Source organism: Odocoileus virginianus, chromosome 4, assembly GCF_023699985.2.
Source record: "Odocoileus virginianus isolate 20LAN1187 ecotype Illinois chromosome 4, Ovbor_1.2, whole genome shotgun sequence".
Lineage (NCBI taxonomy): Eukaryota > Metazoa > Chordata > Mammalia > Artiodactyla > Cervidae > Odocoileus > Odocoileus virginianus.
The window spans coordinates 73,973,278-74,000,036 of NC_069677.1; the positions used below are offsets into that span (position 1 = coordinate 73,973,278).

General features: G+C 45.9%; 1 protein-coding gene across 2 annotated transcripts in view; it reads right to left on the reverse strand.

Moving 5' to 3' along the window:
• Positions 1-25,108, reverse strand: part of BFSP2 (beaded filament structural protein 2) — a 76,637-nt gene extending 51,529 nt beyond the window's left edge. Inside the window, exon 1 of one of the 2 annotated variants that reach the window (XM_070466738.1) lies at positions 24,526-25,108. In XM_070466738.1, coding sequence (XP_070322839.1) covers positions 24,526-25,014 — 489 coding nt within the window. In that variant the 5' untranslated portion in view covers positions 25,015-25,108. The remainder of the gene's footprint in view (positions 1-24,525) is intronic. The other variant, XM_020895864.2, reaches the window with a different exon arrangement.
• Positions 25,109-26,759: the final 1,651 nt, after the last annotated feature.

Genomic DNA, 26,759 nt, shown 5'->3' on the forward strand with positions numbered 1-26,759 from the left:
GGGCGGTATGAAGTGTGTGGCTGGCCTCTCTGGATCAGGGTGGCTCTAGCAATGAAGGGATGATTATAGGCATCCAGAACTTGGCACAAATCAGATTTTGCAGCCGGGTGACTAGGAGTTCAAGTCAGTTCCTAGAGGAGCCAGAAGGTGGCGCCACTTGCCAAGATAATCCAGTCAAAGGCAGCAGCCTGGGACCCCGCCAGTCCTCTGCCCCTGGCCCCGCCTACAAGGGAGTCTCTGGACGCTCTAATTTGGCCTAGAGTCTACTGCTGGATTTCCACCACAAAGTGAGATGCTTTTCAGACACCAAAGGTACATCTCTGATTCAGTTCAGTTCAGTCTCTCAGTTGTGTCTGGATCTTTGCGACCCCATGGACTGCAGCACGCCAGGCCTCCCTGTCCATCACCAACTCCTAGAGCTTGCTCAAACTCATGTCCATCCAGTCGGTGATGCCATCCAACCATCTCATCCTCTGTCATCCCTTTCTCCTTTTGCCTTCAATCTTTCCCAGCATCAGGGTTTATTCCAATGAGTCAGTTCTTTGCATCGGGTGGCCAAAGTATTGGAGCTTCAGTTTCAACATCAGTCCTGCCAATGAATATTCAGGACTGATTTCCTTTAGGATTGACTGACTGGATCTCCTTGCAGTCCAGAGAACTCTCAAGAGTCTTCTCCAACACCACAGTTCAAAATCATCAATTTTCTGGTGCTCAGCTTTAAGGTCCAACTCTCACATCCATACATGACTACTGGAAAAACAGCTTTGAGTAGACTGAACTTTGTCAGCACAGTAATGTCTCTGTTTTTTAATGTACTGTCTAAGTTGGTCATAGCTTTTCTTCAAAGGAGCAAGCATCTTTTAATTTCATGGCTGCAGTCACCATCTGCAGTGATTTTAGAGACCAAAAAAATAGAGTCCGTCACTGTTTCCATTGTTTTCCCATCTATTTTCCATGAAGTGATGGGTCTGGATGCCACTATCTTAGTTTTCTGAATGTTGAGTTTTAAGCCAGCTTTTTCACTCTCCTCTTTCACTTTCATCAAGAGGCTCTTCAGTTCCTCTTCACTTTCTGCCATAAGGGTGATGTCATCTGCATATCTGAGGTTATTGATATTTCTCCCAGAAATCTTGATTCCAGCTTGTGCTTCATCCAGCCTGGCATTTTGCCTGATGTAGTCTGCATATAAGTTAAGTAAGCAGGGTGACAATATGCAGCCTTGACTTACTCCTTTCCCGATTTGGAAACAGTCTGTTGTTCCATGTCCAGTTCTAACTGTTTCTACTTGACGTGCATGCAGATTTCTCAGGAGGCAGGTAAGGTGGTCTGCTATTCCCATCTCTTTAAGAATTTTCCACAGTTTGTTGTGATCCACACACTCAAAGGCTTTGGTGTAGTCAATAAAGCAGAAGTGGATGATTTTCCAGAACTCTCTTGCTTTTCCTATGATCCCATGGATGTTGGCAAGTTGGCCTCTGGTTCCCCTTCCTTTTCTGAATCCAGCTTGAACAGCTGGAAGTTCACAGCTCATGTACTGTTGAAGCCTGGCTTGGAGAATTTTGTGCATTACTTGCTAGCATGTGAGATGAGTTCAGTTGTGTGGTAGTTTGTACATTCTTTGCCATTGCCTTTCATTGGAATTGGAATGAGAACTGAAATTTTCCAGTCCTGTGGCCACTGCTGAGGTTTTCAAATTTGCTGGCATATTGAATGGAGCACTTTCACAGCATCATCTTTTAGGATTTGAAATAGCTCAACTGGAATTCCATCACCTCCACTAGCTTTGTTTGTAGTGATGCTTCCTAAGGCCCACTTGACTTTGCATTCCAGGATATCTAGCTCTAGGTGAGTGATCACATCAGCATGGTTATTTGGGTCATGAAGATATTTTTTTGTATAGTTCTTCTGTGTATTCTTGCCACCTCTTCTTAATATCTTCTGCTTCTGTTAGGTGCATATTGTTTCTGTCCTTTATTGTGCTCATCTTTGCATGAACTGTTCCCTTGGTATCTGTAATTTTCTTGAAGAGATCCCTAGTCTTTCCCATTCTATTGTTTCCCTCTATTTCTTTTCATTGATCACTGAGGAGGGCTTTTTTATCTCTCCTTGCTATTTTTTGGAACTCTGCATTCAAATGGGTATATTTTTCCTTTTCTCCTTTGCCTGTAGCATCTCTTCTTTTCTCAGCTATTTGTAAGTCCTCCTCAGACAACCATTTTGCCTTTTTGCATTTCTTTTTCTTGGGGCTGGTCTTGATCACTGCCTCTTGTACAATGTCATGAACCTCCATTCATAGTTCTTCAGGCACTCTATCAGATATAATTTCTTGAATCTATTTGTCATTTCCACTATGTAATCATAAGGGATTTGATTTAGGTCATACCTGAATGGTGTAGTGGTTTTCCCTACTTTCTTCAATTTAAGTCTGAATTTGGTAATAAGGAGCTTGTGATCTGGGCCATAGTCAGCTTGTGATCTTATTTTTTCTGACTGTATAGAGCTTCTCCATCTTTGGCTGCAAAGAATATAATCAATCTGATCTTGGTATTGACCATCTGGTAATATCCATGTGTAGAGTCTTCTCTTGTGTTGTTGGAAGTGGGTGTTTGCTATGACCAGTACATTCTTTTGGCAAAACTGTTAACCTTTGACCTGCTTCATTTTGTATTCCAAGGCCAAATTTGCCTGTTACTCCAGGTATCTCTTAAATTTTTACTTTTGCATTCCAGTCCCCTATAATGAAAAGGACATCTTTTTTGGGTGCTAGTTCTAGCTAGAAGGACGTGAGCTCATCTTCTCCTGTGAGAACTCCAAAATTACAACTTGCTGCTGAACAAGCATCGACAGAAGAATGGTGTATCCCACCAAAAAAAGATACCCCATGCCCAACGGCAAAGGAGAAGCCCCAGCAGGATGGTAGGAGGGGTGAAACCATGTTTAGAATCAAGCCCCATACCTGCCAGAGACACTCAGAGGGCCCAAACAGAACCTTGTACACACCAGGAGACCCCACAGAGACTGTACCATACCTGCCTTTGAGCGCTTGTGTGTCTCCTGTGGAGGTGCAGGTCAGCAGTGGCCTGCCGCAGGGGGCAGGGGTTCTGGGTGCAGCAGACCTGGGTGTGGCATAAACCCTCTTGGAGGAGGTCGTCATTAACCGCACTATAGAGCTGCCGGAACTTACACAGGACTGGGGAAACAGACTCTTGGAGGGCACTAATTAAACCTTGTGTGCACCAGGAGAAGGAGCAGTGACCCCACACGAGACTGACCCAGACTTGCCTGTGAGTGTCCAGGAGTCTCAGAAGGGAGCTGTGGGTCGGAGTGGCCTGCTGCAGGGTCAGTGCCACTGAGAGTGGTAGTGGGTGCCTGGGACCTTTTGAAGGAGGTCGCTATTATCTTCATTATCTCCAAGCACCGTAGTTTGGTCTCAGGTCAGACAACAGGGAGGGAACACAGCCCTGCCCATCAACAGAAAATTGGATTAAAGATTTACTGTACATGGCTCTGCCCATCAGAGCAACACCCCCACAGTCAGGCTCTCCCATCAGGAAGCTTCCATAAGCCTCTTATCCTTATCTGTCAGAGGGCTGACAGAATGAACACCACAGTCACAGAAAACTAATCAAACTGATCACATGAACCACAGTCTTGTCTAACTCAAAGAAACTATGAGCCATGCCATGTAGGGTCATCCAAGACAGATGGATCATGGTGGAGAGTTCTGACAAAACATGGTCCACTGGAGAAGGGAATGGCAAAACACTTTAGTATTTTTGTTTTGAGAACCCCATGAACAGTATGATAAGGCAAAAAGATATGACACTGAAGGATGAACACCCTAGGTGGGTTCCCAATATGCTACTAGAGAAAAGTGGAGAAATAACTCCAGAAAGAATGAAGAGATGGAGCCAAAGCAAAAACAATGCTCAGATGTGAATGTAACTACTGATGTAAGTAAAGTCTGATGCTATAAAGAGCAATGTTGCATAGAAACCTGGAATGTTAGCTCCACGAATCAAGGTAAATTGGAAGTGGTCAAACAGGAGATGGCAAAAGTGAACATTGATATTTTAGGAATCAGTGAACTAAAATGGACTGGAATGGGTGAATTTAACTCAGATGGCCATTATATCTACTACCTGGGCAAGAATCCCTTAGAAGAAATGGAGTAGCCCTCATAGTCAACAAAAGAGTCTGAAATGCAGTTCTTGGGTGCAGTCTCAAAAATGACAGAATGACCTCTGTTCATTTCTAAGGCAAACCATTCAATATCACAGTAATCCAAGTCTGTGCCCCGACCAGTAATGCTGAAGAAGCTGAAGTTGAATGGCTCTATGAAGACTTAAAGACCTTCTAGAACTGACACCCATAAAAGATATTCCTCTCTGATTGCCCCTGTGCGCTAATTCCTTCACCCTGCAGTACTGAAGAGTTAGCTGAGCAGACGGTAATGGGAAGGCCTTGCAATCCAAGCAGTTATTATCATTTTAACCACGACACACAATGACATAAATGACCACTACAGTTAATTGAGCACGTGCCTGGCTAGACACTAAGCTAAATGCTTTAAGTGAATTATTTAATTCCCATGACAATCCTGTAGGGTATATATTATTATCCACATTTTACAGATGAGGATGTGTTAAATTCAGAGAGGCCAATAAATATGTTTACCATCACAAGTCCGGTCAATTGCAAAGTCAAATTTGAATGCAGTTCTTTTTGGACTCTGTAGTTTGTACCATGAATCACTGTGAGGCACTGTCTCCTTCTGTCCTCCTGCCCTCTCTCCTCTGCTCTCTGTACCTGGCATTCCCAGAGGTTAGATTCAGGACCTGTTGGACTAAACCTCTGCTCTTGGGAATGAATGACAGCAGTGGGTCATGGGAGCGTGATTCCCATCTGTCTGAGAACAGGAAAAATATTCACTTGTATCCAGGACCACCTTTAGGTCAGGCATGATGCTGAGGGTGTTAAAGCTGGAAATTCCAGGTGTCCATTGGTTACATTTAACCTGGGTTTTTATGATCATGGATCAGGTGTGGGCTCTGTGCTCTCTCAATAAGCCAATTTCTCCCCTCACTCTCAGTTAGCAAGACCTTCAGAATATTCTGGCAGGTGTGTGTGTGTGTGTGTGTGTGTGTGTGTGTGTGTGGGTCAATAAAACTGATTCATCAATACTGGAGCACAGACACAACTTGACCCTTGAAAATGAAGCAAGTGGTCAACATATACTGAACAGTCCTATCCCAGCTGGCTAACTAGCAGAGCCACGAAAGATTAGGGAACCAGGCTTATGGGAGGGCGGTTTCTTCTCTTAGGCGTCCTTCATGGCTTGGGGATAATGAGGAACAGTGTCAGAAGGTCTAGGGCCAAGGCTTGGGAGATCAGAGAATTTCACCCTCTCTTGTTGTAAGTGAGGAAAACTCGGAGTGAAATGGGTTTGCCTCAGGGCACACAGCCCTTTAGCCTTGAAGTGAAGACAGACATGGGAGTCACCTATACTTGATGTCTTCGTGTCCATGGATTGAAGTGATATGAATGGAATCTGACCTATTATCTGTGTGCCTGCAAGATGTCAGTTTGACCCAATCTCATTTAACAGTTGAGGAAACTGAGGTTCAGAGACGTGGAATGATTTGTCCAAGATCATACAGCAACTTAGTGACATTTACTGTGTTTCTAATATATAAATAGTACTCTCTTGGGTTCTCTGTACCATGTGTGTGGTTTCAAACACCACACATATTTGGAATCTGATTTCAAGTGCAAAAGGAAGTGAGGGTGAAGTGAGAGAAACAGGTGGGGAAATATTGGCATTTCTGGAAACTTTAAATGACATTTTAGGAAATACTATAAAATGCTGGAAATCAGGACTACCATGTGATAAAAACAATAGCTGATGTTATGGGTTGAACTGTGTACCAGCCAAAAGACATGCTGAAGTACCCGTAAATGCAACTTTATTTGGAATTATAAGATTTTTACAGATGCATTCAAGTTAAGATGAGGTCATTAGGGTGGACCCTAGGCCAGTGTGACTTGGTGTCCTTATAAGAGGGAATATTGGTCACAGAAACACAGGGAAAAGGAAGTTAGAGTCTGAAATAATACATCTACAAGCCAAGGAAGGTCAAGGATGGCGGGCCACCACCAGAAGGTAGAAGACCTGGAACAGATCCTCTTTCAGAGCCCTCAGGAGGAACCAACTCCACTGACACCTAAATTTCCCACTCCAGCCCCCAGAAGCGGGAGACAGTCCATTTCTGTTGTTTAAGCCACCCTCTTTGTGGTGCTTTGTTCTGGCAGCCAGCAAACAAATATAATAGAAAACCTCTTTATTTTTTTTTTTTCCAGCATTTCCAGGAGATTTATTATTATTATTATTTTTTTAAATTTTTTTAATTTTATTTTATTTATTACTTTACATCATTACAGTAGTTTTTGTTATACACTGAAATGGATTAGCCATGGATTTACATGTATTCCCCATCCCAGTCCCCCCTCCCACCTCCCCTCTCCACCCGATCCCTCTGGGTCTTCCCAGTGCACCAGGCCCGAGCACTTGTCTCATGTACCCAACCTGGGCTGGTTATCTGAGAAAACCTCTTATTAAGTAGTTACTTTGTGGGTCATGTTTCTCCGTCAATTTAATCAACATTCATTTTGCATCTACTATGTGCCAGGCACTGTCTAGGGTGCCAGAGAAAGATCAGGGAGTAGAGAAGTCAAGTTCCTGCTTTTGGAAGCTTCTAGTTCCCCTGCATTATCTCCCAGAATTCTCACAATTCTATGAAATAGGGTCATTCCCCCTCAACTTGAGAGAAGGGCCTCACATTAGGGAAGGACAAAGTTGGGCCTGGTCTCTGTCACTCTGTTCCACCTCATTTACAGGGAGGTGCACCACTGACTCCCGGGGGGAGAAGGTGAGACAGGCAGGGGTGTGGGGCCCCAGCATTTCTGAGGTCAGAGTCCTGTCTCCCAAAGAAGCCATGCCTTGGCCCAGCCTGGAGAGCCCTGCGTAGCCACATGTGAGGCAGAAATCTCGACTTGCCAGCTCTGTCTCAAGTTCCTCCTCCCCCCACTGAGGTTGGGCTGCTCAGGAGGCCCTGTTTGGGTGGAGGATGTAAAACCCTGGCCCTGACAGCAGGCAGCTGCAGTTAACAGCTGGGCCGTGGTACGGTCACCTGCATACAAACGTTCACAGTGTATCAGCGACCACCAGGGTTGCTCTGTGATCCTGGTGGGAGGGGACAGAGACAAGGCCTCCACATGATCGTATGTGAACTGAGAGGCAAGGTCAATGCTCTACAACCACATAAACTCAATGGGCGCCTTCCAGCCAGTGCTGTGAGGGACTGCTGTTTACTCACAACAGCTCTAGGCCTGCTGCACCCTGTCCACTAGGTCCAAACTGTAAGCTGCCCCATCATCCAAGAGCCCCTGGTTCCTGACAGCATCAAACGCAGAACAAGTCCTTACTCTTAACTTCCCCCAAATTGCCCAGTACAGGCCTACACCTCACAACAAGCTCCTTGCAGTCCCTCTTCCTGAGATGTCCCGGGTTCCCTCAGAGTGTTTCTCTCCTGCTTCAGCAAGGGATACACCTGACTTTGTCTGTGTATCTGTGTACCCTTAGCGGTCAGCCTGGCTGTAACTGTACCTGCCTCACTCCCAGACCCAGGGCCCTGGGGGTCAGCACAGGGGGCTCCTCCCACTGGGCGAGGCCTCTCGCCTCCCCGGAAGAACCCTCAGCACTTCAAGGGGCCCCCTGGACCTCGGTGTGGTGGCAGCCATCACCCCTGCAGGGGAGACTGTGGCTCCACCCCCGCAGTCTGTGGAAACCTCTGATGCAGGACAGCGTTTTCCAAGGAGCACCCCCTCTCCTCCCCCACAGGCTCCCACCGGAGCTGCTCAGCTCCATTCAGATAAAGAGGTTCAGCCTTCAGGGCCGACTGCTCAGCACATTTTTCTAAGCATTAAAAAAATCACTGAAGAAGAAAAATAGAAATCCCCGGGGGGCCGCACCGTTCCCCGACAGCCAAGCTATTAAACTTTCAAGTCCCAGTACTGAGCGGCCTGACAGCTGGAAGGCACCCAGCCTCGCGCGTCCTCGCTAAAGCAGTTCGTTCCAGTTAGAGCAAGTTTGGGTAAGGATCAATCACTGTTTCTGGCAGTTCCTCCCAAATTAGAAGAGGCAGAAAAGCAGAGAAAAAGGAAGCATATCCCGGAGTTTAATCTCCTCTCAGAGAAGGGCTGTCACTGGCTATGACTCCATCTTATCAAACAGCGGGCACTCAGGGGATCACTGGCCAGTTCACCCTTCAGGGTCTGGGGTCCCTTATTTATTTATTCTTTTTTATTTTTTAAGTCTTTATTGAATTTGTTACACTGTTACTTCTGTCTTATGTTTTGGTTTTTTGGTTGTGAGGCATGTGGGATCTTAGCTCCGCCATCAGGGATCAAACCTTCATCCCATGTATTGGAAGGCGAAGTCTTAACCACTGGACCACCAGGGAAGTCCCCGGGGTCTTTTCAATAAGTTTAATAGGAGGCTTTTCATAATTTTGGCGGGGGGGGCAGGCAACACTGAGTTGGTCCCAACTAGGGCACTAACTCCAGGAGAAGCTTTCAGCTCTGTGGACCTTAGTTTCTTTGTCTATAAAGTGGGTGTTAATGGCCTGAATTGTGTCCCCTTCTCCAGCGTGTGTGTTGAAGTCCCAACCCCTAGTACCTCAGAATGTGACTGCATTTGAAAAGGGCTTTTAAAGAGGTGACTAAGTTAAAATGAGGTGGCGGTAGTCTGATATAAGTGGGTCCTTATAGGAAGAGGAAATTTGGACACAGGTGTAGAGGCATCACCGACTCGATGGACATGAGTTTGAGTAAACTCCGGGAGTTTGTGATAGACAGGGAGGCCTGGCGTGCTGTGATTCATGGGCTCACAAAGAGTCGGACACGACTGAGCGACTGAGCTGAACTGAACTGAACAGATAGAGGGAAGACCATGTGGAGACACAGGGAGACGACGACCACCTGCCAGGCAGGGAGTGAGGCTTCAGAGGGAACAATCCTGCAGACACCTTGACCTCGGACTTCCAGCCAGCAGTACTGTGAGAGAACAAGTTTCTGTTGTTTAAGCCACCCAGTATCACCCTGTCTGTGATAATTTTCTATGGCAGCCCTGGCAGACTGATCAAGTGGGCAGACCCCCATTTTTCTGGGTGACACAGACACCGTTGAGAGAACCCACTGAGACAGTGAATAAAAGCTCCTGTTACTATCTGCAGGGGTCACACTGACATGAAGGCGCTACCTAAGCGACGCGTAGTGACAGCGCACACAGTTCATCTCCATGGGTTTTATCAGAGAGCAGGATTCTCAGGAGGGAATCATATAGAACTCCCAGGGCACCTATGCCCGCTCCAGAGGGCAGCTGGGACCTGGGTGAACCACCTGGCAAGTGGGGGTTGCCCAGGGGTGCCCCCTGCAGTGAAGGCCTGGCCTGGCTGGCCCTGGCTGAGCTGCCAGGTGCCTGCAGGAGCTGAAATCCCACCAGGTGCAATTCACTCTGCAGGCAGTGCTCCTGGAGACAGGCCAGGAACCTGTCGTCCTTGTCTCATTCACACTTCACAGCCACCCATGGGCAAAGAGCCTTTCCACCTTTATTAGGAGCACAAACCAGCGCTAGGAAGTTAAGAGTCACATCCCTCCCAAGTAACAGTCAATTCGTTTATCAGATAACCTTCCTCCTCAGAGTTAGCTGGGAGCAGGCATGAGCAGAGGGCCCTTACCTGAAGTGGTCAGAGATGATGAAGAAATAACACAATTAAAGGCTGGGAGTGAGGCCTGGATATAACTCTGGTCAGCCAGGGAGAGCAAGGGAGGGCGGGGCTGGGGTGCCAGGGGCAGGGCCTCTGGTCCTTGGTGCTGGGGGAAAGGGCACCAGCAGGTGTGGGCGGTGAGGGGTCTTTGCCTCCAGTGAAACTTTGCCCAGCGTCTGCTGAGAAGGGGGCCTTTTTAACTTTACTTCTCTCTCCATGTCTCCCCTATGAATTATTTAGATGGCTGTTCATTGATCCCTTAAACAGATAAATAAAAACTACCGGTTGGTAGGTTTTGTGATGCTGTTTTCCACTCTGTGCACACTGCTTTTTGTTACTTACTGATAATGGCTGACATAACTTCTCATTTCTGCTAAATCATGTATTTGTGACACTCTGCTCTGCCATCTCATTTACAACCAGGTAAATGAGCCTTTATATGCTTTTCTCTAGCCAGACAACGATAAACTAGATTTTATTTTCCTAAATTGAGTCTTCAACTTTGGTAGATCAGCATAAACCCTTTGGGAAAGTGGTGGGCATGGATTACATTCTGCCGGGTTCAACCATTTTTTTAATAACTCCCTGGAAAGAGGCACCACATTTGTCCTTGGCACTTGCCTGGATTGTTTTAATTTAGTTCTTCTGGAGAGTGTAGGTAGGTCAGTAGAGGGTCTCTCCCGTTGCTCTTGGGGTTTTGTTTTGAGAGGAGGCTGTTGAGAAAAGTTTTCTTCCCTCACACCTGGTTTGGTACTTCTCCTAGGCTGTGGGGGCTTCACCAGCCCTGGACCTGACTGGAACTCGCCCCAAGTCATTGGTAGGAGTTTTATTTATAACTTTATTTTCTTTTAAGATAAATCATTCAAATGGTGCAAGAGTCCAAAGTAAGCCTGCCCCTACCTGTGTCTCCAGTCACCCAGCTCCACACTAGAAGCACCCATTGCCACCACTTTGTGTATGCTTCCAGGGATGGGCTGCACCCCCACCTTCCTTCCTTCCTCCCTCCTTCCTTCCCTTCTTTCTTTCCTCCCTCCCCCTCTTTTTCCTTCCTTAAGGACCTCCCTCTCTTTCTTCCTCTTTCTGTTTCTTTTGCCTTAAACGCAAACAGTAGCATAGCATAGATAGGATTTACAGTCTGCCTTTTATTTTTTAGAAAAATATATGTTTAGTTTCGCAGGTGGTTCAGTGGTAAAGAAGCTACCTGCCAAGCAAGAGATGCAGGTTCAATCCCTGCATTGGGAAGCCCTAGAGAAGGAAATGGCAACCCACTCCAATATTTTTGCCAGGAAAATCCCATGGACAGAGGAGCCTGGCAGGCTACAGTCCATAGAGTGGCAAAGAGTCAGACACAACTAAGGTACTGAGCATGCACCATAGTTTCTCATTAGTACTTAAGAAGCTTCCTTCTTTCTTTCTTATAATTGCAGAGGAGTCTGCTGCATTACTTAGCTTTATGGGGCAATTGGGCTGTTTCTAGTATTTCACTCCAGGGTTCTGATTTGAAACCTTAGACTGCCTGATTCTGTATTCAGCCCTCACTGCCCTACCCTTTGTGGGCTGCCTTTTCTGTGCTGAGCTGCACCCACTCTTGGACTAGAGAGCAGGGCACAGCCTGGGAGAGTTTGGCACTTGGAGGTGAGACCTGCGAACTGCACGACACTCTCCACCCCCCACCACCCTCCAACTAGGGGACCTGACAAAACTCTAGTATGGCTTCCATCTGCATCAGAGCATGTCCCGAGGATGACCCCAGCCCTCTTAAAATGCCTTCCTGAGAGGGCTCAACCTCCCTGAAGAATTTACTGTTCCAGCCTGACAACAGGCCCCTGCTCTACCTTTTCTTAGACAATTACTTTGGGAAACATGGAACTGTAAATCTTTTCTCTACTCCCTTGAGATATGAATCTCCTGCAACCCAGAATGTTTCCTCTAGGACCTGGGTGCCATCTCTGTGAAATGCAAACATCTGGGGACATAGCTCCCCCTCTCCTGGTTCCTGTGGGAGGGTATGATGCTAATTTCGGGGGGCTCCTTGCTCCAGTCTGTTCCTGTCATAAAGGTGTGAGACTTGTGTTTCTCCTTTGGATAAGCGCCAGTTAGTGAACATGGATGGCCAAATCACCTAGACTACCCTCCTCAACCTCCTTCAGTGTTCTCCTTTAGCATAAGAGCATTTAAAAAGCCTCCTACCTTTTGTTGCAGTGGAGTTGAGCTCAGTTCTATTTTGAAGTCTCTCTCTCCTACTGCCGTAGTCTGAATATTAATAAAACCTGTTTTGCTGATTTTAACAAATGTCTAATACAGACCTTCCCTTTGACAGTTGGGAGGTCAGCTCCAAGTGCAGATTGCCCTGCAGTCGGTCACACCTGGTCCTCACACCCAGCTTGGTCCACTTTGGGCCTGGATTGAAGGGTCACCCTCTGGCAGGTTCTTTGGGTCTCACATTTGGTCTCCATTTCTTAGGGGTACCTCTGAGGGCTAGTCAGTACACCACCCCTCTCTAAACTCCTGAAGTGTCTGTGGTTTGAACCTCTCCTGTAAACACAGTTGTTTATGTTACCACCTACTTAATGTCTATCTTCTCATTTATTCAATTCTACAAGCTTAATTGGGTATTAAGTATGCTCCCAGCAATGTATATACATTATTTCATGTTATACCTACGGATCAGTCATTTTTATTATGAAAATGTCAAACATATATAAAAAGAGAATGGTATAATGGATCCCCATATACCCATCACCAGTATGATTATAAACACATGGCTTTTTTTTTCTTTTGTTATACCAGTATCCCCTCACATTTCCATCCTGTCCCAGATTATTTTAAACAAATCCTGGATATTATTTCTTCTTCAGATATTTCAGTATGATATTGCTAAATTACAGACATGTATAACTTAAACCATGCATAAAAAAACCACATAACTTCTACAAATCTAAAAATACATAGCATCTAAAGGGCAAATACAATTCTTCAATAGCACCAAATATCCAGTTCCTCTTTCTTTAATTGTTTGATATATTTTCTACAGTTTCTTTGAATAGTGGTCCAAATAAAGTTCATTTCAATGGCTTGATATGTCAATTTAATCTCTTTTAACTTATAGATCCCCCCATCTTCCTTTCTCCCCTGGTAATTTCTGCTTGTTGAAAAATTGGATGGTTAGCCCTATAGTTTCCTACTGTCTGGGTTTGCTGACTACATCCCCATTGTGTCGGTTAACATGTTCATCTGACCTCTGTATTTCCCATAGTTCTTTCCTGAGACTTAATCACTTGCAATTTTCTTTTTGTTTGTTTGTTTCTTTTTTTGGCAAGACTACTTCATAGGTGGTGTTGCGTGCTCCATCAGAAGGCAAGAGTCTGCTGGTCTTTTTTTGTGAGATTAGTAGCTATTGGATAATTGTTATTGCCTAGATACATTATTTGCAAAGTGGTGATATTCAAACTCTGTTTTAAGAATTACTTTATGATATATGAATAAAATTAATAATTACATTCTCATTTGTTTTTTAAACTGTAATACTTCTACAAAATGATGCTTCCTCTCTCTTCTTCTTCTTTTTTTAAAAACTGTAACCATGATATACCTACAGTTCTTATAGGAAAGTCAGGAAAAATGTCTGGCTCATTATCTACCAGTTTTCAAAAAACTGAGTTGGTTCCCCAGCAGACTCCAAGGTGGATTTTGGAGGGGAACAGTACAATACTGAATGCATAGATTTAAACATTTTTATGTATTTCAATCTATTATAGTTAATGTTCTTATTGGTATTTAGCCATCTTTGGTTAGTGGGAGTTTATCCAAATTGGCTATTAAGTCTTTTACTGTGACTTTAGTAGTTCTTTATAGTTTCCTTGGTTTCTCAGACTCATTGCCCCCAAACCTGGATCCAGCCATTTCTCCAAGGAGCTTCTGTTCTTATAGCGAAAGATGGTGGTTAGAGACCAAAACCAGAAGCTGAAAATGCTCAGTACCACTGGGTTGGCCATAGTTCCTAAGTCTTTTCACTGATCAGAGTTAGGAAATGGGTATATATTTATTTTATGTTGATCTACAACCAACAACATGATTACTGAAATTATTTGAAATTCTTTATGCAGTACTCTTCTGCATCCCCACTAGGGATTACTGTGATTTTAAAAGTCACTTGGAATAGTTCTTCTCTGTATGATTATACCATAAATTTGAAACATAGTTGGATTCATTTGTTTCTTTTTCTTTTTGATTTTTAGAGCTTTCTTTTTAAGATTTAATTTTGTTTTGTAAGTCTCTAAAATATTTTCATGGTCCCAAAGTCATCTGGTCATGTATGGATGTGAGAGTTGGACTGTGAAGAAAGCTGAGCGCTGAAAAATTGATGTTTTTGAACTGTGGTGTTGGAGAAGACTTTTGAGAGCCCGTTGGACTGCAAGGAGATCCAACCAGTCCATCCTAAAGGAGATCAGTCCTGGGTGTTCATTGGAAGGACTGATGCTGAAACTGAAACTCCAATACTTTGGCCACCTCATGCGAAGAGTTGACTCATTGGAAAAGACCCTGATGCTGGGAGGGATTGGGGGCATGAGGAGAAGGGGACGACAGAGGATGAGATGATTGGATGGCATCACCTACTCAATGGACATGAGTTTGAGTAAACTCCGGGAGTTGGTGATGGACAGGGAGGCCTGGCATGCTGCGGTTCATGGGGTCACAAAGAGTTGGACATGACTGAGCAACTGAACTGAACTGAACTGAAAGTCATCTCCACATAACAAGATAAATTAAAACAACTCTAGTGTCTATTCCTTTTCCCTCTACCTGCTTCCTGTAAGTGATCATTTAAAAACATGTTTAAAAAAACTTTTTTTTTCAATTATAAGGGAATATGTATGCATGTACTCATATCCCTTCCTCTTTCTTAGATAAGTGGTAAATAACACACATATTCTCTCCACCTTGCTTTTTAATCCAACAATATATGCTGGAGATTTTCCATAATAGTTTACAGAATTATTTCTCATTTCTTTTGTGGATATATCATTCATAGCTTATTCAACTAGTCCCCTACTGATAGGTAGTTGGGTTGCTTCCAATTTTTTTGCCATTATTCATAGAAGTGAAATAAATAGCCTTAGCCATACTTCTTGTTCATGTTTTTGCCAGTATGTCATTGGGAGAGAGTCTTAGAAGTGGGATTGCTAGATCAAATTCAATATACACAAGTGCATATAAATTTGTATAGATATTGCCAAATTCTTCTTCACAAGTGGTTGCAATATTTTCTATTCCCATCAGCATTACACAAACTTCCCTAGAGCTTCACCTGGGCTTCCCAGGTGGTGCAAGGGGTAAAGAATCCTCATGACAATGTCAGAGACGTAGTGACGCGGGTTCAGTCCCTGGGTTGGGAAGATCCCCTGGAGTAGGAAATGGCAACACACTTCAGTATTCTTGCCAGGAAAATCTCACGGGCAGAGGAGACTGGCAGGCTATAGTCCATGGGGTCGCACAGAGTCGGACATGACTGAGGGACTGAGCCGAACACAGCACAGAGCTTCACCAGCAAAATAGACGACACATTTGTGAAGCTTTGCCAGTCTGACAGATGTAAATGGTATCTCAGGTAGGTTTTCGTTTTGTTTTCTTTTTTGTATTTTACTATTATGACTGAAATTGAGCATTCTTTTATGTGGTTAAAAAAATTTTCTTTTAACTTTAGAGAGGAGAGTTCAAGATGGGGGAACACCTGTGCACCCGTGGCTGATTCATGTCAATGTATGGCAAAAACCATCAAAATATTATAAAGTAATTATCCTCCAATTAAAAGAAATTAATTGATTATAAAATTTTTTTTTTAATTTTTTATGTAAACTGTCTGTTCATATCTCTAGCCCACTTAAAGATAAGAGTGTTGCTGACTTTTTTTAATCCTCAAATTTTAAATGCTGTCTATATAATAGAGATATTAATTAACCCTTTATATTCTAAGTTGCAAAGACTTATTTTTTAGTTTTCCATTTAATTTTCAGTTATGCTTATGTTGTCATTTGAGATTGAAAACTTTAAAAAATTTTGGTAATCAAATTTATCAATATTTTAAAAGATCAATAAGTTTGCTTTTAGATTTTGAATTATATCAAGAAAAAATGTCCCCAGAGCCAAGTTATAAAGAATTTAGCCTTGTATGGCTTCCTCTTTTACATTTAAATCTAGAATGAATTTGGAATTGCTCCTAGAATATAGTGAGGGATGGATACAATTTTATTGTTTTCCTTATGACTATCCAGTTTCCTGAATACCACTCACTGAAAAGGCTTGGTTTCAAAGCCTGCCTTGATCAATACTAATTTCCATATGCAGTGGGGCTTACTTTTAAATTTTGTCTTCTGTTTCAGTGGCCTTTTTATCCTTTGTTTATTTTAATGATCAAGACTTTCTAGTATGTTTTATTATCTGGAAGAGCTTTCTCTTCTTCTTTTTTAGTTTTTCTTCTTGGCTCTTCTTGCCTTTTTCCTCTTACAAATGAAATTTATAATGAACCCATCTACCTCTAGAAAAGCAATGTTACTATTTTAAAAATTGGAATTGCATTAAATTTATAAATCAATAGGGAGAACTGGCATCTTTATGCTTTCAAGTCTTTATATTTCAGTGCATGCTACTTCTTTCCATTTGGGTCTTTCAGGAGGGTTTTTATGGTGGTCTCATATAGATTTTGGACATTTCTTGTTAAGTTCATTTAAAGGCATTTCATTTAATTTTTTGCTATCATAAGTAAGATTTTTCTCTTTCATTGTATCTTTTTTGTTATTTATAGATACAATAGCATTGACTTTTAATTTTTTAAATAATCTGGTATTTTACTGCTGCTGCTGCTGTTGCTGCTGCTAAGTCGCTTCAGTCGTGTCCGACCCTGTGCGACCCCATAGACGACAGTCCACCAGGCTATGTTATTGTTTGTGGTAAAGTTTTCACATGGAACCTTTCGGGTACTCCAGAAAGACCAACATTTTCCCTCTTGTATTCAAATTCTTGGTGCTTTCCAATTGTTTTCTGATCACATTGACTACTACCTTTGACCAGTGTTACATAGTAGTAGAGATAGTACTCATCCTTTTCTTTTAAATTTCTGCAGGAAGGCTACCAGTGTTTTCTTCTTAGAGACAATTTATCATTGAAGAAAGTGTCCAAATATCCTCATTATCCAGATGAGGAATCAAGATGTAGAGCGATCAAGGAAGAACTTGCCTCCAGGTCTGTGGAGCCTCAGTCTCCCCGGCTTAATAATCCCCAGTCTTTGCAGCACACCCCTATTTTTCATTATCTAGACTCCTCTGCCCGCTTCCTCGACATGGACCTGACGTTTTAACAGATCTTAAGAGATTTAAGAGTGACTAAGCACAAGCTGGAATCAAGATTGCCGGGAAAAATATCAATAACCTCAGATATGCAGATGGCACCACCCTTATAGCAGAAAGTGAAGAGGAACTGAAAGTGAAAGAGGAGAGTGAAAAATTAGCTTAAAGCTCAACGTTCAGAAAACTAAGATCATGGCATCTGGTCCCATCATTTCATGGGAAATAGATGGGGAAACAGTGGAAACAGTGTCAGTCTTTATTTTTCTAGGCTCCAAAATCAGTGCAGATGGTGATTACAGCCATGAAATTAAAAGATGCTTACTCCTTGGAAGGAACGCTATGACCACCCTAGATAGCATATTAAAAAGCAGAGACATTACTTTGCCAACAAAGGTCTGTCTAGTCAAGGCTATGGTTTTTCCTTAGTCATGTATGGATGTGAGAGTTGGACTGTGAAGAAAGCTGAGCACCGAAAAATTGATGCTTTTGAACTGTGATGTTGGAGAAGACTCTTGAGAGTCCCTTGGACTGCAAGGAGATCCAACCAGTCCATCCTAAAGGAGATCAGTCCTGGGTGTTCATTGGAAGGACTGATGCTGAAGCTGAAACTCCAGTACTTTGGCCACCTTATGCTAAGAGTTGACTCATTGAAAAAGACCCTGATGCTGGGAGGGATTGGGGGCATGAGGAGAAGGGGACAACAGAGGATGAGATGGCTGGATGGCATCACTGACTCGATGGACATGAGTTTGAAAGGACTTCGGGGGTTGGTGATGGACAGGGAGGCCTGGCGTGCTGCGATTCATGGGGTGGCAAAGAGTCGGACACAACTGAGCGACTGAACTGAACTGAACTGAAACTTAGTGTGTGGGAAGGGCCCAGAGGCCCCAAATGACAGGACTCAGTTTCTTCCCTTATTTTCTTCAGCAATTCTACTCCCTCTCAGAGATTCTATGTAGCAAAAAAGAGCCCCCAATAAATTAAAAACAACTTTTCTTAGAAAGCAGCTTACTGACCACCTATATTACTCGAGAGCCTCAGGCCTCCTTCCCGTCGCCTGCTCCATCCAAGGAATTTTTCCAATCTTACACATCACTCTCCCTCAGAGGAACTCTCAATGTATTTCTCTCTCTTTAGTTACATTTCTAATGATACGTCAGTGTCCCTTATAGATCTGCTAACAGAGTGACTACCTTACTGGCCTGCTGTCACTTCAGAAATTGTATCTATCGAGAAACAGACTGAATGGTTTGTCTTGGGTAAACGTATTCAAGCTTTTATAGGTTCTAAAACTGTTCAGGTTCTTCCTCTCTCCACCTTTCAGGGACATTTACCCAAGACAAACCAGTAAGGTAGTCACTTATAACAGTGACCCTGTGATCTTTCATTTATTCAGCGGGGAGGGTTCTTCTCATATTTTTTTTTTTATTTTAAACAAAACAAAACAAAACCTGCTAGGTCCACAAGTGCTGGGAGGAGAGAAACCTGGCCTGGATCTAGAGTCCCTGTTTCTGGTAGTTTCCCCAAATAGGTAGATCCTCAGAGTATGGACTCTTTCTCTGCAAGGGACAGAAAGAGGGACTGTGAGAATGGGGAAAATATTAAAATCAGGCCCATTTGAAATTTGAATCCTTTTGCCTTTCAATAGTTTTGACTTCTCCCTTCCCCCAGCCGACAGCCGTTGCCATTGGAGGTATAAGCCGCTGTTTTCTCCCATGGAGACCACTACTTTGGGTGGAGACGGTCCCCGTTCTTCCCCCTGCAGCCTCCCCACAGCCCTGGCCTCTGCTCACTCCCCGTCTTTGACTCTGCAGCTGCCCCACCTCTGCTCCCACTCCTCTTTCAGGAGCAGCTCTGAGGCAGGGAGACTGCCTAATTCCAAGCTTGCGGTTGGTTGGCTTACTTGAGGATGAAAGGGCCTGATGTTGCCGCCAGAACTTGTTATCAGCATTATTCACTTGGCAAGAAAAGTCAGAGCACTAAGCCAAGCAGAGAGGGAAAGGACCACCTTCTGCCTGAGCTGGTGCACAGGTTCTCCTTGACCTCTTCGCCACCAGCTGGGAGTTCTTCCATCTGTTTTACTGCTGAGCAGAAGGAGCTGAGAGTTTCTGTTCTAACACAGCTGAGTCACTGAGAGAGAGGCTTGAACATGAAAAAGAACTTCATATACATTTAATTCTAACTAAGACAGGCATCATACTTTGTGAATCCCGGTGCAAAATGAAAGCACAGAGCTCCCTGCACTTTCCTGCTTTCAAAAAGCAGGAAAAGGGGTGCCTTGAAATGTATTAGAATTTTCCTTTCTTTCTGGTTTTTCTCTTGACTTATGCTCATTTTTAATCTTAAAATGATTTAATCTTGTAATCTTTCGAGTACAGGGGTAATCAAGGCACAGGTGCAATCCTCACAGGCACCCAGGTGGCCGTGCCCTGTGATTTGGGGGTGCTGTGAGGCCCGCTACTAAGGGGTTACCCTTCCTGCCAGCTACAGGACTGATGTGCTAGGTCCTGGCCAGGGGTGGGGAAGTCCAGCCAGGCATCTCCCATTCTATTGACTGGCTACCCTAACATGGAGGACAAGGGACCCCTAAGAGTACTGAACCTCAGTACTACTCTGTATGCACCTGATCAAGGGTGGGTGAAAGGCTCACCTTTCTCCTGTCAGTTGCCTGTTGAATGATGCCGGTCCCAGATCTATCCCCCTGAGATGTCACCTTGACCCTCCCTGCCCCTGTGATCAGGCTTCTGCTGGGGGTTGGGACAAGAAGGGGAGGTCAGAAGAGGCCTTGAGTTGCAATGGGTCATAGGACCTGGCTGTCCCAGAGAGACAGGGGAGCTGAGGCTCCAAGTCCCTGACACACGCTTCACTGTGCTATTGGACTTCACTTACAAAACACGAATTCAAAGAAACAGAAAGTGAAAGTTTCAATACAGCAGCTACTGAGCCTTAAACCCCAACTTTGGGGCCTATTAGAGTCTGGGCTCCATAGTGCGGCAGTGGGCCTGCCCCCATGAGTTCTTCCAAGGCTGATGAACTTACACAGTGAAGGGGGAGGGAGACAATCTCCCCAGTCTGCTCACTGGACTGCTTTGGTGTGAACTCCTGAGACCCGTCCTGGGTCACGTTCCATGCTGGGGCTTTGTCCGCAGGGACAGCACTCTCTTTCCCCCCTCGCCCTCTTTCTTGTTCTTCTGAAAGTACGCCTGTGTCTCCCCGAGGTTGGTGGTGAAAACTCTTGGTGGAGGTGGAGAGGTGTGGGAGGCTCCAGGGCAGAGGGGCCTCTTCCCAGAAAAGCTCTGGGAGCTCTCCATTAACACTATCCCTTCTCAATCTTTTTTTTTTCCTTCTCAAACAGCTATAGAAGTGTTGGACATGAAACCATGCTTGGTACTTGCTCTGAACTTCTCCACTGCTCCTACAACTGAGTCTGAGAAAGTGTCACTGAAATGGATTTCCTAGCCCAAACTACTCTTGGGTGACAGGGGTCCATGTTGGGTTCTGTTGGGGGCCCAGGCTAGGGAGAAGGTGACATTTTTCTCTAGGTGTCCAACCACCATTCAGCCCCTTTAGTGTTCAGTTACTGAGAGCTTGACTCCAGGCCTCAAGCACAGTGCTGGTCCTGAGGAGCCAAAGAAGATCAGGGAGGGCTTCACAGTGGAGGTGCCATTGAAACAGACATGAAGGATGAGGAGGTGCACAGAGGGGAGGAAGTGGTTGCAGATGGGGGAGAGAGGGCTGCCAAGGGGAGAGGGTAAGGGAGTGTTGTGAAGTGTCGGGAATGCTGGGAAAAGCTGTTTGGACAGACAGGCAGGAAGCTCCAGGCCACGAAATCCAAGTGAGGGCAGAGGAACCCAGGAGCATTCGGCATGCGTGGCTGCCTCTGAGCCCCCACGAGAAGAAGGCGGCACGTTCTGCAATAAATGGACTGTGGAGGTTGTGGGGGGCTGATCTCTAGGCCAGAAGGGGGACAGTGCCTGGGGGATGGGTCCCTCCTGAGCTCTATGGGGACTGGCGGGTGGGAGTCTAGGGCTCCATGACCTGCACCCAGGGAGGCAGTGCACCCCACTCCCCAAGGGAAAGGCGTCATTTCTCGGTGCCCAGAAGCTGGGCCTGCTGTTTGGGGCTAGATGGGGCTTAGGAGGAAGCTATCTCCCGTGGCCCTTGGGTAATGAGGACACTGCTGGGGGATGGGGGAGTAAGGGATCATTTAAGGCCCTGAAGGGGGCCATGGTCCCCATAGCAACCCCAGGGCCCATGGCCCAGCTCCCAGGGGGGCGGGTCCTCTTTGAGAACACCATGCCACACGCGCACAGCCCTTCATTATCTATGCAGCCCCCTTTCACATCTTCTTTCAGTTCATGCTCACAGTGGCCCCTTTCCACTGGTGAGGTGTTCATCCATCTCAAAGACAGGGAAAGGGAGGTGTGGGGTGATGTGCCCCTCACATGGACGAACCAGAGCCAGGATTTGAAGGGAACAGGTCCCTCTCAGTGTTGACCTTCGATTATGTATGTGACTTTAGGTATCTGCAGTGCCAGGAATGAAACTGTCTTTCTAGGCTATTAGCCGCTGATTTTACTAAGTACATGACACTCAGTTAACCCCCTAACAGCTCCACACAGTAGATATAGCGACGCCCAAATTGCAAATGAGGAAACAAGCTCAGAGAAGTTACATAACTGACTCAAAGCCACCCAGCTGGAAGGTAGCAGAGCCAACATCCAAATTCAGGTTCCCCTGACCTTTCCATGTGCCTCAGTGAGCCTAGTATGTGAGGGCCTAGACACACAAATGACACAGGACAACATGGCAACTGCCGCAGTGGGTGTGTGTGCAGGCTGTCACGAGGCCACAGAGGCAGAGCCAGGCCTAGGGCACGTGGTGTGTGCATGGCCTCCCAGGTGGGTGGTGTGGCTGGGACAGAGGTGACTTTGGAGGGCCCTGTGGACTGAGCTCAGGGTTGTGGGTTTAGTCCATCAGTGAGGAGCAGCCCAGAGGGTTCGGGCAGGGTCATAACGCAGAATTTGCATTATGGATTGCATGTGTCTGAAAGATCACTCTGGTGACGGGATGGAGAATACCAGGTGTTAGTAAAGCTGAAGGGGGCGGCCTGGAGGCGGATCGCCCACATGGGTCAGTTTTGCAGAAGCAACAGAGGAAAAACTGTGTGTCTTTCTCAGATATGTAGGATTTTCTTTTTCTTTCTTTCTTTTTTTTTTTTGATGAAACAGAGTTAGATATGGCTGGAGGACTGGGCCATGTGGAACAGAAATAATTCCATTTTACAGGTTGTTCTAACTGTATCTTCAAGTCTGTGTTTCATAAAAGAGGAAAAAGGGAACTCTGTATTCATAGCTAGAATCTCAAGTCACTTAAAATGAAAATGACCTCTATTTGGGGGCTGACTGTCTTGGTGTCCAGCCCACAGCACTGTACCTGTACACTCTCAGTATGCACTTTTCTGATCTGTAGTCTACCTATGGGCAGGACCTATGCAACTTATTTATCTATGGACTTGCTGGAATACCCATGGTATTATTATACCCATTTTACAGATAAGGAAACTGAGGCTCAAAGAAGTTGGGCAAGCTGCTGAAGCCTCTGAAGCCAGATTAAGTCAGTCTCTGTTGAACATGGACTAAGTTTTGTCACTGTACTTTTTGACTTAGGAATTGGGACATTTGACTTATAAAAAGTCTGTGTGGCAGCTGAGTGCAAGAAATTATCTGGCAGGAGCTGAAATATTGGAATATTCCAATAAGGAAATATTGGAATAGGGGCATTCTGGTGGCTTGTAGGACACAAATATTTGGAATTATTACTGTTGGAGAGAACCCTGGAGGAATGGCTGGCTGAGATTTGTCAGCTTCAAGGCCCCAGGCTGCTCTGAGATGGCTCTCCTCACAACACAGATGGATGTGAGCAGAACAGCAGCTCTGAGGAAGAGCCAAGAGGACAGTGTTGGATGTCGTGGGCACTGTGCTGTCTGCGGGCACCAGCTGGCAGTGGAGAGGCCTCTAGGGGGCGAAGTGGGAGACAACAGGGGCAAATGAGGAGCGCCTGAGTGTGTCTGCCCAGCGTCACCCAGTCACACACGAATGAAGGTCTGTGATCCCGCTGGGGGCTGTGTGCTGAGCCCCAGGGTGCCAGGGGTCTGAGCTGGCAGTTCCTGGCTGGGCTAGAGGCTGATTTAGCTCAGAGGGATGCCAAGTCCAGCATTTGTGGGCGGAGGGGAACAGAGAAGCCAGCCACCCACAAAGAGACAGATGAAATGTGCAAAGCTGGCTGCGGGCCCAGTGTCAGAACCACAGGCTGCAAGCAGATGTGACTGATGATCTCAGCGCCCTGCAGAACCACCCTGGAGAGGTCCTGACCAAGCAAGGAGAAAACCTCTGTGCCCTGCCCTGGTCAATAAGGTAGCCACTGGCCACTTGTGGCTGTTTAAATTTAAAGGAATGAAAATGAAATAGAAGAGAAACGTCAGTTCCTCAGTCTCATTAGCCACACATCAAGTGCTCAATAGCCAGAGATAACTAGATGGTATGGATACAGGACATTTCTATCATTGCAGAACTTTTATCCCAATGTAAATTATCTCAGTAATAATTTTAGTGTTGATTATATATTGAAATAACATTTAAAATATAATGAGTTAAATAAAATACACTAATATGAACCTCACATGTTTCTTTTTACTTTTATTGCTGTGGGTAGTAAATTTGTCAATGACCTGCATGGCTCAGATTTCTACGGGACAGCCCTGAATTGATACAAGTAGGAACACGCCTCCATTTAGCCATCCTTTTTAATGCCACAGCCATTTGGTGGTGATGATGGCTTGACGATGGCTGTAAAAACCTTTCCGCTGATGATGGCTGTAAAAACCCTTTCTTAACACAAAGTTACAGAGTCAGCCTAGACTGAGGGGAGAAATGCAAGCTTTGCAGCTGGGACAATTTAGGTTTCCATCTCAGCTCTGTTTCCTCATCGGCTGTGTGGTTTGGGGCACATAACTTCTTTGTGCCTCAATTTTCTCCTCTAAAAATGCAACCAGTGAATGATCCTCTCTGCACAGTACTGCTTTGAACCCTAGAGGAGACAGTGTCTGCAGAGGGTCTGGCATGGGCCCGGCCCTGAGGGCACTTTAATAAATGGTGCCCCCTTTGATTCTTTTTATCATGGTCATTAATGTTTTTAGCATGGAAGTGTAAGGGGTTAGGGTGAGTCTCTCTGGCCTCAGGCCACTCACTTCCCTGCCCCACACCCCCACCACGCCTCAGCACCCTTGCTCTCTTTAATGCCCCCCAGAGATGGGGCAGCAGGCAGCCAGTCAGCATCCTCTCTCAGGCACTCACCTGCTGGCAGCTGCTGGCCCATGAGGCCCGGAGGGCGCCCCAGTTCTCTGAGCGCGTGGCTTTGCTCTCCAGGTGCATGCGCAGCTGTGCCTCCAGCTCCTGGCTGACTTTCTCCAGGGCGTGTACCTTGGCCATGTATTCCACCAGGCAGCCCCCCAGGTCCTCGACCGCACCGAGGTCCCTCTCCAGGCTGGGAGCGGGTGCCGTGGCCAGGCCTGAGCTCCGCAGGCCCTGCAGGAAGACGCTGCTGATGCCCAGGGCCCTGCGGGTCACGCGGGCACCCAAGCCACCTGTGGACCCACTGGGTGTCATCCCTACGTAGACCCTGGGTGTTCGGACAAGACCACCCACGGCAATGGTCCTGGAAGCTGGGAGGCCGTCCAGGGAGGACGGCGACTGAGCTGCCCTGAAGGACACCTTGTGCCTCTGCAGAGGCATGCTGGAGCCGGCCCCCGCGGGCGCTTCCACCACCACCCGCCGTGTGCTCATCTCCCCTTCTGCCTCTGCTGTGCCTGGTGGACTAACAGAGCCCAGTGGTTTTTGGTTTCCAGCCCCAGCATCCCCGTGACTGGGCCTCTCTGGAAGCTTCCCTGTGCCAGGGCTGCTTTGTCTGCTGTTTTCCATGAGTTTCCACCATTCACCAAGCTGAAAGGGAAACGGCCCGCCCAGGGCTGTGTGCAGAGGCGCTCAGGCATTCTCAGCAGGATCATGTGCCTGACCTCCTAGATTTTTCTGCGGGTGGTGGGGAGGCTGGATCCGTGTAGGCCGTGGGGGTGGCTCCTCTGGGCCTGTGTATTTCACTACCTACGAGGGCAAGGCCAGCACCCAGCAGTCCCATTTCACAGATGACAAAACTGAAGCTCAGGGCCATTAGATCAGAAGTAGAGAGAGCGGCTGGGCCAGGACTGACTCCATGTGCTTCAGGGCTAACGTCAGGGCTCACCAGCCTTACCTGTGCTGTGTGTGTGACTGTGGACGTGTGCCTGGAGATGACTGGGAACCAGCCTTGGTGGGAGGCAGCCCCAGGGACTCAAAAGAAACAAACTAAGCCTGTTGCTTCTTTCAGGCTCCCTCAGACCCAGCAGCAAATTCAGGTCCCTGCCTGGCACCCCTCTGCCCCTGAGCACGGTGTTCATCAGTTGCTTGACCTTGACCACATTGCTTCCCTTCTCTGCACCTTACTTTCCATGCACTGGCCTGGGCTGTAACTTGCTGATGTGCTAGAAAGGGACTGTGGGCAAATTCAGTTCTCACACATGTTGGCCATATGTGCTCTGGATGTTCCCTGCGTCTCGGTTTCCCCATTTGCCAGAAAGCTAGTAAATAAAAAAAAAAGAAGTTTTCTGGTTAAAAATCTTAAAGGGTACTCCAGGCTAGTGTTGGATTGACACCCTTTGGGCTTTTTTATTGGATGACAACTTCTGGGCTAATTTATGCCTTCAGTACCCAGAAAGGCTCTTGCAGTCCCCAAGGTAACAAAATGGACCTAAAATCAACTGCATTTAAGTCTAACCCTAGAGAAATGAAGTAACCAAAACCCAGATCCTGCAATGTGGGGACACACCTCGAGGAGAGAAGGGGAAGTGGAGAGAGGAATGCAGCTAGTACTGTGCACATTCCCATGCTTACTACACTGAGTTCTCAACTTGACCTCAGTAAGTAGGATCAAGGTTGACATGCACTGCCATTAGGGCTGTTCACTGCACAACTCCAGGAGTATCACCACACGGCCTATGACCACCTGTTCTCCCTTGTGTGATGAGAGTCCTGAGAGTTGCGTGACTTACCTAAGTCTCCTGTCCAGGAAGTGGCAGAGTTGGAATGAGAAGTCTTCTGACTCCAGATCCAGTGACTTATCTAGGACCCACCCTGTCTCCTAACACCCAGAAAACAGGGTACCTGCACAAGGGCACACACGCAGAGTTAAAAAACCTGGTCACCTACTGGAACATTCTATGTGCTCTTTCCTTTGTTCCCCCTTCTACTTTTTCTATTTGAAGTGACATGGAAAGTATTTTATGAATATCAATGTTGAGTATATGATTATCAGGTTAAGTAACCAATTAGATCAAGTAAAGGCTGGCAGTGCCTCTTGTTTATTTAGACGAGGCTTTCTTGCTGTGAACAGAAAGCACCCTTTCTTGGTGTACCCTGAAGGCCCATGGTTCCCACTAGTCTGCCTTATAATGACATCCTCCTAAAACAGGTGATGCTAATGGGCCCCAGGAGCTGCA